The 21225-nt window shown below is 42.5% G+C and overlaps 1 protein-coding gene across 5 annotated transcripts in view; it reads right to left on the bottom strand.

The window, feature by feature from the left end:
- Window positions 1–21225, bottom strand: part of LOC139409066 (3',5'-cyclic-AMP phosphodiesterase 4C-like) — a 175871-nt gene that overhangs the window by 16222 nt on the left and 138424 nt on the right. For all 5 annotated transcript variants that reach the window (XM_071153739.1, XM_071153740.1, XM_071153741.1 and 2 more), the window contains 6 exons: window positions 20270–20382; window positions 11573–11666; window positions 3476–3648; window positions 2406–2504; window positions 2056–2220; window positions 82–181 (listed from right to left, as the gene is read on the bottom strand). In XM_071153739.1, coding sequence (XP_071009840.1) covers window positions 82–181; window positions 2056–2220; window positions 2406–2504; window positions 3476–3648; window positions 11573–11666; window positions 20270–20382 — 744 coding nt within the window. The remainder of the gene's footprint in view (window positions 1–81; window positions 182–2055; window positions 2221–2405; window positions 2505–3475; window positions 3649–11572; window positions 11667–20269; window positions 20383–21225) is intronic.

Genomic DNA, 21225 nt, shown 5'->3' with positions numbered 1-21225 from the left:
TAGATCCAAGACACATTTTGCGCCAAAGGACATATCCTTTATATCTAATCAGTGAGATTGCTAGTGAAGGATGGAACTGACTTGTGTTGATGAGGAACTGGTTGGACACTCCGGGGTGATCCACGTCATGTATGGCACTGCTAAACAGAGCAGCCATGATCTCCAGGTCAGTGAAGACAGCCTGAAAACAATCAACACACACTTTTGTGTTACTACTACTGTTAAGTGTATGTTAAGTGCATAGTTAAATAAAGGTTAAAAAAAATAAGTGTTACTAAGTACACTGCTCAAAAAAATAAAGGGAACACTTAAACAACACAATGTAACTCCAAGTCAATCACACTTCTGTGAAATCAAACTGTCCACTTAGGAAGCAACACTGATTGACAATAAATTTCACATGCTGTTGTGCAAATGGAATAGAAAACAGGTGGAAATTATAGGCAATTAGCAAGACACCCCCAATAAAGGAGTGGTTCTGCAGGTGGTGACCACAGACAACTTCTCAGTTCCTATGCTTCCTGGCTGATGTTTTGGTCACTTTTGAAAGCTGGCGGTGCTTTCACTCTAGTGGTAGCATGAGACGGAGTCTACAACCCACACATGTGGCTCAGGTAGTGCAACTCATCCAGGATGGCACATCAATGCGAGCTATGGCAATAAGGTTTGCTGTGTCTGTCAGCGTAGTGTCCAGAGCATGGAGGCGCTACCAAGAGACAGGCCAGTACATCAGGAGACGTGGAGGAGGCCGTAGGAGGGCAACAACCCAGCAGCAGGACCGCTACCTCCGCCTTTGTGCAAGGAGGAGCAGGAGGAGCACTGTCAGAGCCCTGCAAAATGACCTCCAGCAGGCCACAAATGTACATGTGTCTGCTCAAACGGTCAGAAACAGACTCCATGAGGGTGGTATGAGGGCCCGACGTCCACAGGTGGGGGTTGTGCTTACAGCCCAACACAGTGCAGGACGTTTGGCATTTGCCAAAGAACACCAAGATTGGCAAATTCGCCACTGGCGCCCTGTGCTCTTCACAGATGAAAGCAGGTTCACACTGAGCACATGTGACAGACGTGACAGAGTCTGGAGACGCCGTGGAGAACGTTCTGCTGCCTGCAACATCCTCCAGCATGACCGGTTTGGCGGTGGGTCAGTCATGGTGTGGTGTGGCATTTCTTTGGGGGGCCGCACAGTCCTCCATGTCCTCGCCAGAGGTAGCCTGACTGCCATTAGGTACCGAGATGAGATCCTCAGACCCCTTGTGAGACCATATGCTGGTGCGGTTGGCCCTGGGTTCCTCCTAATGCAAGACAATGCTAGACCTCATGTGGCTGGAGTGTGTCAGCAGTTCCTGCAAGAGGAAGGCATTGATACTATGGACTGGCCCGCCCGTTCCCCAGACCTGAATCCAATTGAGCACATCTGGGACATCATGTCTCGCTCCATCCATTGCACCACAGACTGTCCAGGAGTTGGCGGATGCTTTAGTCCAGGTCTGGGAGGAGATCCCTCAGGAGACCATCCGCCACCTCATCAGGAGCATGCCCAGGCGTTGTAGGGAGGTCATACAGGCACGTGGAGGCCACACACACTACTGATCCTCATTTTACCTTGTTTTAAGGACATTACATCAAAGGTGGATCAGCCTGTAGTGTGGTTTTCCACTTTAATTTTGAGTGTGACTCCAAATCCAGACCTCCATGGGCTGATAAATTTGATTTCCATTGATCATTTTTGTGTGATTTTGTTGTCAGCACATTCAACTATGTAAAGAAAAAAGTATTTAATAAGTATATTTCATTCATTCAGATCTAGGATGTGTTATTTCGGTGTTCCCTTTATTTTTTTGAGCAGTGTATTAACACTTAACGTGGGGATTTTTTTTTTTTTACCTTATCTTTACTATTAAAACCATGAACAAATGCCTTCTCCCTCAATATGCATTGATAAAGTTGATGAAATCCAAAGCCATGCACAGGGCAAGTCAACTAACTGGATTAGAATATAGAATATGGCTGAACATCATCCTGTAATCTTCCTCATAATGGAGCGTCCCATACCTCCAGGGCAGGGGTGGAGAGGAGGATGTGAGTGGACTGTACCACGTCGGCAGCATGGATGTTGTTGTGGTAGGCCACGTCGGTGTGGTAGTGGTCCTCCAGGGTCATCATGAAGGTGACGAAGGTGTCGGCTGGGATCTTAAAGTTCTTCAGCAGCTCTCGCTCCTGAGTTTGGGGAGCAACAGAAACCAGGCTCACAGAAGAGTAAAACAAATATGTAAGAAACATAGGGGTAAAGTATTGCAGCGAATTCGGGGTAGCCAAGACCGGGACTCAAACAATACACTAAGAGATTCAAACGCCTCGGTGAGAATGCTAGAAAATGCTACAAAGTAATGGGAGACTCATACCTGGAAAATGGAGTACATCACCACGGTCAAAGGCCGATTCCCCGAGTATTCAGCTATCTTGAAAATATCTAGACCCCATCTGTTGATGTCTTCAAATTCCTAGAATGACAACACAACATTCAGTGAGAAAAAGTCTGGCATAGCAAAAATATTTGATTTATTTAACTTTTTTAACATGCATAGCAAAATATATGAAAATGGCACAAAAAAGTCTGGCTTTTTCCAATTGCGATCCTCCAGAGGGCAGATGATGTGACGAGTGATAATGCGTTATAACACGTCACTGACGGCAGTAGATGATAACGGCATTACATAAATAACATTAAAGGTCAAGCAATAAGCCCACCGTATTTACGCCTATTGTAAGCCCTCCAGTCATAAAAATGCTAAAATGTTTTAGGGATGGAATGAAGAGATTCATATAGTATTTGTAGTATGTCTGACGTATGAAAGCACGTAATGGTCTCTACCACTCAGCCACACAAACCTACACTGACGTTCTTCACATTCACACATACCGACGTACTCATGCTCACACAATCCCTACTGACACCTCGCACACTCACTCATTACCATGCACACACCACATACGCTGCTGCCAAAATTGATTGATTAATTATAGAGATTCATATTACCATTCGATGCTGCTATATTGTTTATGACCATTATTATTATTACCATGGGTATTTATCCTGCTAACAGCGACTTTACATGTACATTCCTTCCTCATTCGCTCCAGTACCCCTGCACATTGAAATAACGCTACTGGCACTGCACTGACCTGTATACAAGACCTGTACAGTATATAACTGTTTCTTTATTACTATAGTTAAGCAATTCACTGTACTGTTTTACACCTGATGTATCTTGTGCATGTGACAATAAAACTTGAGACGTAATGTGTTTTTCTTCACATATAGTAATACGGTCACTAAGCAGGCGTTTTTATCCAAAGGTCTGTCATCCATGCGGGAAACAAACCATTAAGCTGCCAACACCATGCTCTAACCCACTGAGCTTGGAGTGTGTTTGTGCCCGTCTGTGTAAGTGTGTGTGTGCTTGGCACCCACCGTTGCCAGTAGACCCTCCTGGAGCGTGGTGACCCCAAAGCGGGGGATCTGGTTAGGGGCAAGGCTGGGGCTGAGGGCAGGTTTCTTCACCGCAACAATCTGGGACATGGGCCTCTTCTTCTTGTCCTTGTCTTTAAGAGGCCCAGACATAATCTCCACATCTTGCTGCTTTTCTACAAACACACACAGAGAGAGAGCGAGAGAGAGAGAGAGAGAGAGAGATTTCTTTCAACCAATATAGGGGGACACAGTTGATGATTGTTAATATTAATAACTATAGCTAATCTAATCTTTTTCCATCACAAATCAGGTGAGCAATCAATTAGACTAGGACCAGGAATACGGCTTCAACCGATAACTCTGGGGCAAATGTAATGTCTCAACCAAGAATGATTCCTGGTAGTCAGACAGTGACAAATATAACAAGCTCTATTTTCATGTCATCCGACCATAGCACCGCCTGGAGTTTGATAAATGGCATTGGCACTTGGATTGAAACCAGTGCTATGGTCAGACGACATGAAAATAGAGCTCTTGTGGTGTGGAGTTGCTTACCAAGACGACATTGAATGTTCCTGAGTGGCCTAGTTACAGTTTTGACTTAAAATCGGCTTGATAATCTATGGCAAGACTTGAAAATGGCTGTCTAGCAATGATCAACAACCAACTTGACAGATCTTGAATAATTTTTTAGAGAATGATGTGCAAATATTTTACAATCCAGGTGTGCAAAGCTCTTCGAGACTTATCCAGAAAGACTCACAGCTGTAATCACTGCCAAAGGTGATTCCAACATGAATTGACCCAGGGGTGTGAATACTTACGTAAATTCGATTTCTGTATTTTATTTTCAATACATTTGGAAACATTTCTTAAAACACGTTTTCACTTTGTCATTATTAGGCATTGTGTGTAGATGGGTGAGGAGGAAACCTATTTAATCAATTTTGAATTCAGGCTGTAACAACAAAATATGGAATAAGTCACGAGGTATGAATAATTTCTGTAGGCACTGTATAACAAAAGATTATACAGAACTATAAACATTGGTGAGCATCCACAACAGCGGGCAGTTTATCATTGATTGTTCTGCAGTAGCCTACACCTGTCAATCAACTGATCAACGCATTCTACTGCAGGCTGTAGGCCTATTAATAATGTGGTAGCACAGACCATTCAGTGTGTGTTCATTGTCATAGTGATAACTGCAAATGGTCCTTCAATGTAAATGTAACGAAAAAATAATGTAGAAACTCGTATTTAAATGTAGCAATTTAACAACAAATGCTGTTGAGCCTATGTATCTTTTACATCATGTTATTGCTTGCCTCGTTGCTTAAGTGGTTGGAAGTGATTTCCATTTTTCGAATGGTTGTCAATTCATTTGAATCTTCTTTTTCACTGTGCTCATCTCTCTGTATATCCTGTGCAATCATTTGCAATGCATCAGTGCAATAATGTTATCATCACTGGCCAAAGATCCCACCAACGCGCACTCTTAAGATTTCCACAACAGTTAATTTGGCCTAGACCTATTTTACATTCAGCAATCAGCAGCCCTGCTTCTCTCCACAAAAAGGCTATTGGGCATAGTTTAAAATATCTTATAGCTTTTGTAGCTTATAGCTTTTCCTGGGATTTCAAGAGAAGAGGAATAGCGGAGAGGCTTGCCTCCATAAAGCCAATTGCACACGGGAACGGCTGGAAGAGAAAAAGGCGAGAGCTGTGTAGCCGAAGTAAGAAGCTAAATATTAACTAGATAGGCCATTCATTAGCTAAATACTAGGGCTATACATATTTACCTGTCAAAGAAAAAAAGGTTGACAGATTCTAAAATGGCAGATCAGTGTGTTCATCCAGGCTGTGCTTTGCAGTCCCCGGGCACGCAAAGCTCCACTATTGATTAGGCCTACGTTTTTTAGACAATACCATTTTCTACCTAGGCTACAACACAGTGAAATGTGGACTTTTTTTTATTGTTATCAATTGAGTACACAAGTATTGTCTAGGGCTGTAAACTGCAGCTATGTAGGCTAATTTGAATAACCGCTCAAACGTTCTGTTTTGAATGCTTCATGCCGAAATAACTTGCTCCAGCCTAGGCCTGATTTTGCAACCATTTGGATCAGTTATGTATCTATTCTCTACAGTTTACAAGGTCCAGAAAGGTACATTAGCAGACTAATCATTCAAGCTAATGTAGTCTAGCTTTTCCTGGGACTCCAAGAGCTAAAGACGAATAGCTGCCTGTAGCTGAAAGGACCCATGAAGACAGACTACAAAAGTGTAGCCTAAATGAATTACCTAAATATTAGGCCTAATATTACAGTGAATAGCCTTTACCCAAAGATTTTACACAGTGAAAGTTTTTTTTAAAATCAGATAACGAAATGACAAGTAGCCTGGGATAGGCTACTGTGTGCTCCCCAGGCTGAGCTCCCAGTCGGGCTGGGACAAGAAAATTATCATTATCATACAATAATGCATTTTATCCGATTTTTTTCTAGTGAGTAAATCATTCTAGTCTAGGCTGTTAATTAACTGCATTGAATATGGCATTTCAATAACCATTTTGAATGCATGTTTCATTACGAAATAATAATAATTTAGCCTAGTCTTTTAGAGAGTTTAGGTCTACGGTCCAGAAGGGCACATTAGCAGGCCAGTCATAGTGCGTATTTTGTCAGGATGTATCGTGCGTTAACATACACTATCTGAAAATATGGCCTTCTCATACTGATATGCAAGTTTGTTGTGGATCATCATTCTCCCAATTCGTCCTATATCAGGCAAGTTTGCCGCGCGTTCTGCCTTCTCGCCTCGCGCTCCAGGAACCAATAAACCTTCTATTGAACAACTTTTTGATTGGTTGTTAATGTTTTATCGTCGGGGGGACATGGGGATCACTCAGAAAATTATGCAAACGATAGCCATTGTTATCGTTCTCCACTCTTTTTGTAGTTATCGTTTAGTGTGATAGCTCCTGTTCACTTGAATTAGAGTTGTCTTTGATTTGTATTTATTTCAAATGTTTTTATAACACAAAAAGATTACAATTTTTCCATTCACTATAATGGGGGATCCTGTCTTCTGCTAACAATGCCTGCAGTACCGCGACCGGTCTTGAACTTCCGTGGCTGCAATGAGAGGGGGCAGTTGTGCTGCCACATTATTAGTTAAAGCATGCGTTAGTAAATTCACTCTTGCTATCTACTCTGATTTCAGAGCACTCTGTCTGCACTCTGAGCCTAACCATCTCTACTAGGACGAGTAAAATGGTCAGAGTGGTGTTTTCTCATTTGTGTATAGAAGTAGCTAGCAAGCTAGACAACTTTAGCCAGTTAGCTTAGGTGCCTGACTGCCATTGTAAGGTCAGAACGCTCGGATCAATAAGCTCTTAATTTACAAACGCCCAGAGCGTCCTCTGGCACTCCAGAGGGAATTTACGATCACACACGTCCTGATGCAAAAGGCAGCCTAATAATATAATGGTCTCCATGGCAATGCCACACAATGTGTCCAGTAATGCCAGGCTGACATGCTAATAGGCTAGAAGACATGCATGACTAAATATGCATATTTGTGTACTCTTATGCAGGGGCACAACTTTTATTATAAATGAGAATACAGTTGAAGTTGGAAGTTTACATACACTTAGGTTGGAGTCATTAAAACTTGTTTTTCAACCACTTCACAAATTTCTTGTTAACAAACTATAGTTTGGGCAAGTTGGTTAGGACATCTACTTTGTGCATGACAAGTAATTTTTCCAACAATTGTTTACAGACAGATTATTTCACTTATAACTCACTGTATTACAATTCCAGTGGGTCAGAAGTTTACATACACTAAGTTGACTGTGCCTTTAAACAGCTTGGAAAATTCCAGAAATGATGTCATGGCTTTAGAAGCTTCTGATAGGCTAATTGACATAATTTGAGTCAATTGGAGGTGTACCTGTGGATGTATTTCAAGGCCTACCTTCAAACTCAGTGCCTCTTTGCTTGACATCATGGGAAAATCAAAAGAAATCATCCAAGACATCAGAAAAAAAATTGTGGACCTCCACAAGTCTGGTTCATCCTTGGGAGCAATTTCCAAACACTTGAAGGTACCACGTTCATCTGTACAAACAATAATACGCAAGTATAAACACCATGGGACCACGCAGCCATCATACCGCTCAGGAAGGAGAAGCGTTCTGCCTCCTAGTGATGAACGTACTTAGGTGTGAAAAGTGCAAATCAATCCCAAAAGAACAGCAAAGGACCTTGTGAAGATGCTGGAGGAAACGGGTACAAAAGTAGCTATATCCACAGTAAAACGAGTCCTGTATCGATATAACCTGAAAGGCCGCTCAGCAAGGAAGAAGCCACTACTTCAAAACCGCCATAAAAAAATCCAGACTACGGTTTGCAAATGCACATGGGGACAAAGATTGTACTTTTTGGAGAAATGTCCTCTGGTCTGATGAAACAAAAATAGGACCTTTTGGGCAGAATGACCATCGTTATGTTTGAAGGAAAAGGGGGATGCTTGCAAGCCGAAGAACACCATCCCAACCGTGAAGCACGGGGATGGCAGCATCATGTTTGGGGGTGCTTTGCTGCAGGAGGGACTGGTGCACTTCACAAAATAGATAGCATCATGAGCAGGGAAAATTATGTGGATATATTGAAGCAACATCTCAGGACATCAGTCAAGAAGTTAAAGCTTGGTCGTAAATGGGTCGTCCAAATGGACAATGACCCCAAGTATACTTCCAAAGTTGTGGCAAAATGGATTTAAGGACAACAAAGCCCTGACCTCAATCCTATAGAAAATATGTGGTCAGAACTGAAAAGGCGTGTGTGTGCAAGGAGGTCTTCAAACCTGACTCAGTTACACCAGCTCTGTCAGGAGGAATTGGCCGAACTTCACCCAACTTATTGTGGGAAGCTTATGGAAGGCTACCCGAAATGTTTGACCCAAGTTAAACAATTTAAAGGCAATGCTACCAAATACTAATTGAGTGTATGTAAACTTCTGACCCACTGGGAATGTGATTAAATAAATAAAAGCAGAAATAAATCACTCTCTACACTATTATTCTGACATTTCACATTCTTCAAATAAAGTGGTGACCCTTACTGACCTAAAACAGGGAATTCTTGCTAGGATTAAATGTCAGGAATTGTGAAAAACTGAGTTTAAATATATTTGGCTGAGGTGTATGTAAACTTCCAACTTCAACTATATAATATGTTTCTAAACACTTCTACATTAATGTGGACGCTATGGATAATCCTGAAATAATCGTGAATAATGACGAGTGAGAAAGTTAGGCGCACAAATATCATATCCCCCAAGACATGCTAACATCTAACCATTACAATAACATGAGCATTTTTGGGGGGTATGATATTTGTGCAGTAGCATCCACATTCATGTAGAAGTGTTTAGAGACATATTATATTCTTATTTACAATAAGTGACCACAAAAGTACCCAAAAATGGTCATATTAGATTGTGTAGAAATGCAGGAAATGAGCTTTAAATGCCCCCCAAAATTGACAGAGCTCCAGAGTTCCCCCAGACCCCACACCAGGTTGTGTCCCCCCCACTTCTAAAACCAAAGTTGCACCTCTGCTCCTATGTAACCAAACACTGTGCAACCTATGTTCACCCTCTGAATATGTTGGCCTGTTCAGTACTCCAACACATTATATACTGTACAGTACATTAGGAGTGTTCAGAACCCTTCCCCTTTTCCACATTTTGTTACTTTACAGCTTTATTCTAAAATGGATCTAACAATTTTTTAAAACTCAATCTACACAAAATACCCCACAATGACAGCAAAAACTTGTATTAAAAATAAAAAGTATTCAGACTCTTTGCTATGAGACTTGAAATTGAGCTCAAGTGCATCCTGTTTCCATTGATCATCCTTGATGCTTCTACAACTTGATTGGAGTCCACCTGTGGTAAATTAAATTGGTTGGACATGATTTGGAAAGGCACACACCTGTCCATATAAGGTCCCACAGCTGACAGTGCATGTCAAAGCAAAAACCAAGCCATGAGGTCGGAGGAATTGTCAGTAGAACTCTGAGACTGTGTCAAGGCACAGATCTGAGGAAGGGTAACATAACATTTCTGCAGCATTGAAGGTCCAGAAGAACACAGTGGCCTCCAACATTCTTAAATTGAATAAGTTTGGAACCAATAAGACTCTTCCTAGAGATGGCCGCCCGGCCAAACTGAACAATCGGGGGGAGAAGGCCCTTGGTCACGGAGGTAACCAAGAACCCGATGGTCACTCTGACAGAGCTCCAGAGTTCCTCTGTGGAGATGAGAGAACCTTCCAGAAGTCCAACCTTCTCTGCAGCACTCCACCAATCAGGCCTTCATGGTAGAGTGGTCAGACAGAAGCCACTCCTCAGTAAAAGGCACAAAACAGCCCGCTTGGAGTTTGCCAAAAGCACCAGAAGGACTCTCAGACAATGAGAAAAAAGATTCTCTGGTCTGATGAAACCAAGATTGAACTCTTTGGCCTGAATGCCAAGTGTCACGTCTGGAGGAGACCTGGCACCATCCCTACAGTGAAGCATGGTGGTGGCAGCATAATGCTGTGGGGATATTTATCATTGGCAGGGACTGAGAGACTAGTCAGGATTGAGGGAAAGATGAACAAAGCCAATTACAGAGAGATCCTTGGTGAAAACCTGCTCCAGAGCACTCAAAACCTCAGACTGGGGTGAAGGTTCACCTTCCAACACGACCCTAATCACACAGCCAAGACAACGCAGTAGTGGCTTCAGGACAAGTCTCTGAATGTCCTTGAGTGGCCCAGCCAGTGCCCGGAATTGAACCCGATCTAACGTCTCTGGAGAGACCTGAAAATATCCGTGCAACGATGCTCCCCATCCAACATGACAGAGCTTGAGAGGATCTACATAGAAGAATGGGACAAACTCCCTAAATACAGCTGTGACAAGCTTGTAGCATCATACCAAAGAAGACTCGAGGCTGTGAAAGGTGCTTCGCCTTGAAAGGTGCGAAAGGTGCTTCAACAAATTACTGACTAAAGGGTCTTAATACTTATGTATGCCTGCTATCTCTATCTAGAGTGGTGCAGCAGTCCTAGGCACTGCATCTCAGTGCAAGTGGCGTCATTACAGTCCATGGTTCGAATCCAGGCTGTATCACATCCGGCCGTGATTGGGAGTTGCATAGGGCGGTGCACAATTGGCCCAGCGTCGTCCGGGTTTGGCCGGGGTAGGCCGTCATTGTAAATAAGAGCTTGTTCTTAAGTGTCTTGCCTAGTTAAATAAAAACAAAATCTAGAAGGGGGCGCTGAGTATGAGAGTGGATGTATGAATGTTTGTCCTTTATTTTACTGATCAGTATCAGAATCCATATTTCATCAACGTACAGATATGCATACTTTCATCATTTCACCCTGATACATTATTCTTAAGTATTTGCATGAATGTGAGATGAAATGTCATTATGTCGTGCTATCATTTGTTCTCTCTTTGTTGCCTCTCTCTCTTCCCTCATCACAGGTGACGAACTGCACCTGTGACCAGTGGGAATGGTATATAGTGGAGTGCTATGGGGTGGGGCTTCAAGTCTCCTGGTTCAAGGCCTGGGAGAACATGAGTGAAGGTGTCTCTGTGAGGAGGCCTTCTTATTGCCACTTGTACCATGTGCTTGTTATTTTCATCCTGAGGGCCATGTATTTGTAATAAATATCCCTTAACTTTGCATCCGACAAAGTCATCCTGCGATTCCTTTCATAGATATGGCCTGTCTGTGACAATATTCTATGAATACCCTCTTCATAATGCATTCTAAGTGCATTTATAATACCTTATGAGCTATCCATAATAATGCACAACTCATGAACATCTTTGATTACATTTATAGAGCATTATGACCAAGGCTGTATAACGCCTTATAAAGCAAATAAATATTGTATTATGTAACAGAATTTGAGCAGGATGAATGCTTTACATCAATTCCTATTTGGCAGTAGGGTCAAAATAAATACCTTGCATGGCCATTTTAATGCGTGTTCAGGAGCCATTCAGGAGCGCTGTTGTCACTCACCTAGGAAAGTGTTGGCGATAAACTCTGAGACTTGGTTTCCTGACCGGCTGGTTTCTGACAACTGGGTGAGCTCTCTGTTCAGCATCCTTTTGAACTGGGGGACAAGATCAGACACCAGGCATCAGTGACACAAGTTCATACATGGACATACTGTACAGTGTGGAAAGTAGAAAATGCCTCAGTAGAACAAGTGTACCCGCATTAGAGTTCTTCACACACTTTAATGTGGATGACTGACTTATCTCTTTTTGCATAAACAATTTGTGAAATTATAAATTAATAAAACAAAATGAGAGTTCAAAATGTCCCCAAAAATATTTTTACATGATGTTTGGTGTGACTTTTTTACACCACACATTAAAGTGTCAGGAGTAACTAACAAGTAAATCAAATGACAGTAGTGATTTCCTTGATCACATCAAAATAAATGTGTGATATCAATAGACTAATAGTAGTCAAGTAATACACAATTATTTCAATAAGACCATAAAATGAATCATTAACTTCTATCATGACACAACCTCATACAAACCCCAAGTCTATTTCAGTGCATCACACATTTAGTTGTCGTTGTTGTTTATTTCATACTAAACACATGCACAACAAATATTGCACCATGTTTAGCTGAATTAGCTCTGTTGGTATTTTCCGTCTGCAGGGACACAGTCGTTCCATGAATGGGGATAAATGGAAAAAACAGGGAAGTATAGCCATATCACTAGCAGACAGTGCAGCACACAGTCCAGACAGAAAGAAGTGGAACATTATTTTTCAAACAGAGCGGTGTGGTTGCCATGGTGAATCATGGTACACAGAGGCAGCAGTGCTCAGTGAGTGGTTCATTGAGAGTGAGCGCAGGGCATTTGGGAAGGGAGGGTAGGGCACAACGTCTTCAGCTGGGCTCAGCCCGTTATGTAATCACGTGGGTACGAGATGGCGGAGCGCACCACGCCAGCCATACAAACCACCATATGGTCTTCTTAGGGCTGCAATCCCGTTAACGGGATTGATATGACAACAGCCAGTGAAAGTGCAGAGCGCCAAATTCAAACAACAGAAATCTCATAATTAAAATTCCTCACACATACATGTATCGTATACCATTTAAAGGTAATCTTGTTGTTAATCCCACCAAAGTGTTCAATTTCAAATAGGCTTTACAGCAAAAACACCACAAACGATTATGTTAGCCAAGCCACAGAAAAACACAGCCCTTTTTCCAGCCAAAGAGAGTCACAAAAAGCAAAAATAGAGATAAAATGAATCACTAACCTTTGATGATCTTCATCAGATGACACTCATAGGAGTTCATGTTACAAGATACATGTATGTTTTGTTCGATAAAGTGCATATTTATACAAAAGAATCTCAGTATACATTGGCGCGTTATGCTCACTAGTTCCAAAAACATCCGGTGATATTGCAGAGAGCCACATCATTTTACAGAAATACTCATTATAAATGTCGATGAAAATACAATTGTTAGACATGGAAATATAGATACACTTCTCCTTAATGCAACCGCTGTATCAGATTTCAAAAAAGCTTTACGGAAAAAGCAAACCATGCAATAATCTGAGTACAGCTTTCAGACAACAAAGCAGCCAAAAATATATCCGCCATATTGTGTAGTCAACACTAGTCATAAATAGCATTATAAATATTCACTTACCTTTGATGATCTTCATTCGAACGCACTCCCAGGAATTCCAGTTCCATATTAAACGTTTGATTTGTTCAATAATGTCCATAATTTTTGTCCAAAGAGCTACTTTTGTTAGCACGTTTGGTAAACAAATCCAAAGTCATGAAGCGCGTTCCCTAGTTGCAGATGAAATGTCAAAAAGTTCCGTTACTGTCCGTAGAAACATGTCAAACGATGTATGGAATCAATCTTTAGGATGTTTAACATAAAACTTAAATAATATTCCAACCGGAGAATTCCTTTGTCTTCAGAAAAGCAAAGGAACGCAGCTACCTCTCATGTGAAATGCGCCTGACCAGCGCATGACTGCTGGCAGACCTCTGACTCAATCCTCTCTCATTCGGTCCCACTTCACAGTAGAATCCTCAAACAAGTTTCTAAAGATGGTTGACATCTAGTGGAAGCCTTAGGAAGTGCAACCAACCATAACCAATATCCCACTGCGTATTCAATAGGGGCTGGGTTGAAAATCGACCAACATCAGATTTCCCACTTTCTGTTTGGATTTCTTCTCAGGTTTTTGCCTGCCATATGAGTTCTGTTACACTCACAGACATTAATTCAAACAGATTTAGAAACAGTGTGTTTTCTATCCAATACTAATAATAATATGCATATATCGCAACTGGGACTGAGGAACAGGCTGCCCACCTTTCATCCAAGCTACTCAATACTGCCCCTGCAGCCATAAGAAGTTAAAGGAGACGGTGCATGTACACACACACACTGAGACAAACAGGACGAAAAGTGTAGTGTACTCAAAGGGAAACAGGCATGTGTGTACACACAGAGGTGTACACACACAATATGTGATAACTTGTCTAGACAATAATAGGCAGTTTTATACACTACGTAGCCAAAAGTATGTGGACACTCATTCAAATTAGTGGATTCGGCTATTTGTTATGGTGTATAAAATTGAGCACACAGCCATGCAATTTCCACGGACAAACATTGGCAGTAGAATGGCCCGTACTGAAAAGCTCAGTGACTTTCAAAGTGGCACCGTCATAGGATGCCACATTTCCAACAAGTCAGTTTGTCAAATTCCTGGTTTGTTAGGAGCTTTATGAAATGGGTTTCCGTGGCAGAGGAGCCGCACACAAGCCAAAGCTTGCCACGCGTAATGCCAAGCGTCGACTGAAGTGTAAAGCTCTCTGCCATTGAACTCTGGAGCAGTAGAAACGGGTTCTCTGGAGTGATGAATCACGCTTCACCATCTGGCAGTCCAACGGACGACCCTGGATTTGGCGGATGCCAGGAGAACGCTACCTGTCCCAATAAATAGTGCCAACTGTAAAGTTTGGTGGATGAGGAATAATGGTCTGGGGCTGTTTTTCATGGTTCGGGCTAGGCCCCTTAGTTCCAGTGAAGGGAAATCTTAACGCTGCAGCATAGAATGGCATTCTAGATTATTCTGTGCTTCCAACTTTGTGGCACCAGTTTGGGGAAGGCCCTTTCCTGTTTCAGCATGACAATGCCCCTATACACAAAGTGAGGACTATACAGAAATGATTTGTCGAGATCGGTCTGGAAGAACTTGACTGGCCTGCACAGAGCCCTGAACCCATGTTTGTCGAGATCGGTCTGGAAGAACTTGACTGGCCTGCACAGAGCCCTGACTCCATGTTTGTCGAGATCAGTGTAGAAGAACTTGACTGGCCTGCACAGAGCTCTGATCCCATCGAACACGTGTGGGATGAATTGGAACGCCGACTGCGAGCTAGGCCTAATCGCCTGACATCAATTCCTGACCTCACTAATGCTCTTGTGGCTGAATGAAAGCCCACACAGCAATGGTCCAACATCTAGTGGAAAGCTTTCCCAGAAGAGTGGAGGCTGTTATAGCAGCAAAGGGGGGACCAACTACATATGAATACCCATGATTTTGGAATGAGATGTTCAACGAGCAGGTGTCCACATACTTTTGTAGTGTACCATCTCACTGACATAATATGCTAAAACACAGATACATCCAAAAACATACTGTTCTACAGTGCACCAAAGCACACTTATCATTATGCAGACCCATTAAGAAGTTTGCAATGCAATAACAGAAAATGAAATTCTGACACCCTTACACCTTGAGCCCACACACATTCCCGTGCACTCACCTGTATGAGTGTCCAAGACACAGAGAACAAAGTGACTTCGGCCAACCCAGTGGACACATGTTGAATCAAAAACAAAGACGAGTGAGCAGTAAAAACCAACTCGGATGAAAAAAATCCAGTAGCAGATTCAATGGGTCTACAGTTCTGTCACAACCTGACAGTCCATAGGTCCGAGATTGAAAGAGGGGAAAAGATCTAACAGTCGTCAGCCAAAGACGAGGTGTGCCCGTAGCCCTGAGCTGAGTAAGGAGGACAGAGGGCACAGAGGGGACATGGGGGACGGGCGATGCAGAGCAAGTGGACAGACAGTCCAGCTAGGTGCAGGACACCAGAGCGCATGGCTGACTGCTGCTCCTTCATCCACCATCCCACTCTCAATGTAAATACAGAGACCGAGGGGAAGGAGTGAGAGAGGGAGGGAGGGATGGGGAGAGTATGAGCGAGGAAAGTCTCTCCCTCCCTGTGTGTATCTCCCCTTGAACTGCCTACATGTGGGATGCCCCCTAGCCAATCAGCTACACAGGCTGGAGGGATGCGAGGGATATGATTGGTTGTGGGTGTAAAGGGGAGGGGAGTGTGAGAGGTGGAGGCTGAGAGAGAGAGGGGGGATACATAATGCATCCAGGAGGAGTGGAGTGGAAAGAAGGGATGGGAATCCATGCGACTGGTTAACTCCTTCAATGGGAAGGATGGGCTCCATTCATGTGTTGGTGTGTGTTTGTGTCTGAATGGGAGGGCGTGTGCATCAGCCCAATGCTCTTTGTATGCCCAAATATTAAGCAGAGGGAGAATGCAACAGCAGTTCAACTGCCTACATCTGTAAAAATGTAAATACTGCAACGCAACAAGAACCGACCTGCTTGGTGGAGGGTCCAAATAATGGACATATCTGTGAAGTGGTCATATCTGTGAATCTGTGGTTGCCATGGCGCTGTGATGTTGCATACGCAGAAAGCTCTGTAAATATTGAACATATTTTAATAGTTGTAGGTGTTTCTGGACAGAATTTTAAATAAAATATTTATTTTGTTAGGTAATTAAGTTTTGATACACTGAACCAGAATATAAATGCAACATGTAAAGTGTTGGTCCCATGTTTCATGAGCTGAAATAAAATATCCCAGAAATGTTCCATATGCACAAAAAGCTTATTTCTCAAAAATTTTGTGCACAAATTTGTTTACATCCCTGTTAGTGAGCATACCTCCTTTCCAAGATAATCCATTCACCTGACAGGTGTGGCATATCAAGAAGCTGATTAAACAGCATGATCATTAGAAAGGTGCACCTTGTGCTGGGGACTATAAAAAGGCCACTCTAAATTGTGCAATTTTGGCACACAATGCCACAGTCTCAAGTTTTGAAGGAGCGTGCAATTGGCATGCTGATGGCCAGAGAATGTAATGTTAATTTCTCTACTATAAGCTTCCTCCAACGTCATTTTAGAGAATTTGGCGGTACATCCATCCAGCCTCACAACTGCAGACCATGTGTATGTCGTTGTGTGGACGAGCGGATTGCTGATGTCCACGGATGCCCCAAGGTGGCGGTGGGGTTGTGGTATGGGCAGGCATAAGCTACGGGTAACGAACACAATTGCATTTTATCGATGGCAATTTTAATGCACAGAGATACCGTGACAAAATCCTGAGGCCCATTGTCGTGCCATTCATCCACTGTCATCACCTCATGTTTCAGCATGATAATGCACGGTCGGCCCCATGTCACAAGGATCTGTACACAATTCCTGGGAGCTGAACATTCCCCAGTTCTTCCATGGCCTGCGTATTCACCATACATGTCACCCATTGTGCATGTTAGGGATGCTCTGGATGGACCTGAACGATGGCGTGTACCAGTTCCTGCCAATATCCAGCAACTTCGCACAACCATTGAAGAGGAGTCGAAAAACATTCCACAGGCCACAATCAACAGCCTGATCAACTCTATGCGAAGGAGATGTGTCGCACTGCATGAGGCATATGGTGGACACACCAAATATGACTGGATTTCTGATAAAGTCCCCTACCTTTTTTTAAAAAGTGTCTGTGACCAACAGATGCATATCTGTATTCCCAGTCATGTGAAATCCATAGATTAGGGCCTAATAAAAGTATTTCAATTGACTGATTTCCTTATATGAACTGTAAGTCAGTAAAATCTTTGAAATTGTCGCATGTTGTATTTATATATTGATCCACAGCAGTGCAAGACTGGCAAGTCAGTTATTTTACCAACTGAACTGAGAAGCTAGCTATTTAGCTATCTAGCCATCTAACTGTTTTCATTTGAAACAACGAGATGACAGAGGCTTGGAGACTGTTGAATATGTCAGAGGATCCCTAAGGTTTTTCCACAATGGTTTATTTCAAGGTGGACTGTAGTGTTGACTGTAGTGTTGACTGTAGTGTTGACTGTAGTGAGCTTCAAGCGCCTTAAGCTTAGTGGCTGCATGGCATCACGCAGGTGGGTGCTACATGTTTTTCGGAGGAGTTTACCAAGGAGTCTACGACTGGGGATGGAAAGGTGTCCTGGCTTCTGACTAGTTTCCCCCCTGGATCTGACCATCGTTTCCCCACAGCTCAACCCTTCATCTGGGCCTCCACAGGAATGTGCGCATGGAGAGTGGATCAGACATATGTTGTGACCCGTTGGACTTCCACCTCCCTCTGTGGATGACTGTGGAAGATCTTCCACCCAGAACAGAAAATCGCTATACAAATTAAATCTATTAGTATTATTATTATGTATTTTAGACATTTCCTTGACCTTGGCATTCCAGCTGTTACAGTGCATTCAGAATGTATTCAGACCCCTTGACCTTTTCAAAATGTTGTTACGTTACAGCCTTATTCTAATATGTATTAAATCTATACACAATACCCCATAATGACAAAGCAAAAACAGGCTTTTAGAAATATTAGCAAATGTATCAAAAATAAAAAACTTAAATATCACATTTACATAAAAGTATTCAGACCCTTTACTCGGTACTTTGTTGAAACACCTTTGGCAGTGATTACAGCCTTGAGTCTTAGGTATGACGATACCTAAGCTTGGCACACCTGTATTTGTGGAGTTTCTCCAATTCTTCTCTGCAGATCCTCTCAAGCTCTGTCAGGTTGAATGTGGAGCGTCACTGCACAGCTATTTTCAGGTCTATACTGAGATGTTAGATCGGGTTCAAGTTCGGGCTCTGGCTGGGCCACCCAAGGACATTCAGAGACTTGTCCCAAAGCCACTCCAGTGGTGTCTTGGCTGTGTGCTTAGGGTCATTGTCCTGTTAGAAGGTGAACCTTCGCCCCAGTCAGAGCTTTGGAGCAGGTTTTCATCAAGGATATCTCAGTACTTTGCTCCGTTCATCTTTTCCTCAATCCTGACTAGTCTCCCAGTCCCTGCCACGGAAAAACATCCCCACAGCAAGATGCTGCCACCACCATGATTCACTGTAGGGATGGTGCCAGGTTTCCTCCAGACATGACGCTTGGCATTCAGGCCAAATAGTTCAATCTTGGTTTCATCAGACTAGATAATCTTGTTTTTCATGGTCTGAGTCCTTTAGGTGCCTTTTGGCTCCAAGAGGGCTGTGATGTGCCTTTTACTGAGGAGTGGCTTCCGTTTCGCCGCTCTACCATAAAAGCCTGATTGGTGTAGTGCTGCAGAGATGGTTGTCCTTCTGGAGGGTTCTCCCATCTCCACAGAAGAAATCTGGAGCTCTGTCAGAGTGACCATCGGGTTCTTGGTCACCTCCCTGAGCTCAGTTTGGCTATGGGGCCAGCTCTAGGAAGAGTCTTGGTGGTTCCAAACTTCTTCCATTTAAAAATGGAGGCCACTGTGTTCTTGAGGACCTTCAATGCTGCAGAAATGTTTTGGTACCGTTCCCAAGATCTCTGCCTCGACACAATTCTGTCTCGGAGCTGCACGGACAATTCCTTCGACCTCATGGCTTGGTTTTTGCTCTGACATGCACTGTCAACTGTGGGACCTCAAGTTGTAGAACATCTCAAGGATGATCAATGGAAACAGGATGCACCTGAGCTCAATTTCGATTCTCATAGCAAAGGGTTTGAATACCTTTATTTTTAATATATTTGCAAAAATTCTAAATACCTGTTTTCGCTTTGTCATTATGGTGTATTGTGTGTAGATTGATGAGGAAAAATAATAGTTCCATCCAACTAATGTAACAAAATGTGGAAAAAGTCAAGGGGTCTGAATACTTTACGAATGCACTGTATACTGTGCCATTTTCAAAAGCTATTGAGATGGCATAGCGAACAAAAGCATCATATCACTTCAATCAACCACTGTCCTGATGCATTAAGGAAAGCAGCATATGCTACACCAGGAACTCAATTCTCCAATCTAATATACTGTACAGGTAAAGAATAACATCACTTTGTAAATCTTAAACATAAGACATGTGATCGACATGAACACAGGGCAATGTGATACTTATGAGAGAGATGAAAGGTGCTGTGGCAATGGTATTCAAAGTTGGGTTCGCGACCTTTAGTGGGTTCACGGGGGAAGCGCAGTGGGGTCACGTTATTGTATGGGATAATATACAAATGTTTTTGAGAAAGATAATTTGAAAAAAAAAATAATAATTATTGAGTAAAAATGTATTTATTGGTTTATTTCCATTTTGACAAGAGATTCAAATGCAATGAATTGAAGGTTATTTGTTGATGTAAAAATCAAAATTGACCAATTTTACGGTTGTGTCATCAGATTTGGGGTGGGGTGGGTTCGCGAGAAATTCTTGGGGGAAAAAATGGGGTCCCTGCTGAAAAAGTTTGAATACCACTGCTTTAAAGCAATCATTCCCAGGTTGTTACTGTAGATGAGGCTCAGTTCAAATGCAACACAGCTCACCTTGTTGGAAGCCATCTCGCTGACTGAGTGACGGGTCTGCAGGGTCTCCAGCTGGTCCAGACACCAGTCCAGCTCCTCCAGTGTCTCTATGGCCAGCTTCTGGTAGGGCTCCTCTGAGGGGGTCAAAGGTCATTATGCTGTTAAAGCCCTGAGAGAGACCACCAGAGACCATCCCACCCAGGCCCTAGTCTAGGACTAGAGAAGGTCCAGTGAGGTACTTTTGTGAAAATGTTTTAACTAAATGTATTGTATTTCAGTGTTTACCAGCATTTGTAATTTGAGTCTGATAATTATCTGTAGAAAACAGTTAATCTGATAATACCTGCTTCACATAGCTTATGTTTTCCAGTTTCTTGAAATACAGTACTTTGCAAATCCAACTTATTTCTATGTGGAAACTGAAATGGTATATTCGTTCCTTTTCCATTTTAGTAGATACTCTTATCCAGAGCAATTTACAGTAGTGAGTGCATACATTTTCATACTTTTTCGTATTGGTCCCCCGTGGGAATCGAACCCAAAACCCTACTGTTCCAAGCGCCATGCTCTACCAACTGAGCCACATCATCACAAACCACTTGATGCCTCAATGTACTCAATTACTGTATTGTACATTGTTTTTCATCATGGTGAGGGAAAGTCTACAGGTACAAATCTAGATGACCAGCATATGTACAATACAGTAATGCACATTTACATTAAGTGGTTTGTAAGGATGGTAAATTAATACTGAACAAAAATTGATTGTTTTCCATGTTATTTGATCAAGAAATGTAATTTGATGTGGATGTTTTGGGTCATTTCCCATAACTTTGCACCTTTTGATGTAAATGTTTGAGGACAGAGTTTTGTTCTTTCTGGATTCCATTAGAATGATGATCACAGAGGGACAGGGCAACAACTCTGTTGCCCCCTGCAAGATAACTTTCTTAATTATCTTAAAAACATTTTTTTTT

The sequence above is a fragment of the Oncorhynchus clarkii genome, chromosome 5 (genome assembly GCF_045791955.1).
Source record: "Oncorhynchus clarkii lewisi isolate Uvic-CL-2024 chromosome 5, UVic_Ocla_1.0, whole genome shotgun sequence".
NCBI classification, from domain to species: domain Eukaryota; kingdom Metazoa; phylum Chordata; class Actinopteri; order Salmoniformes; family Salmonidae; genus Oncorhynchus; species Oncorhynchus clarkii.
Note: the sequence above shows the minus strand (reverse complement) of the source record. Positions and strands in the feature narration are given on the sequence as shown.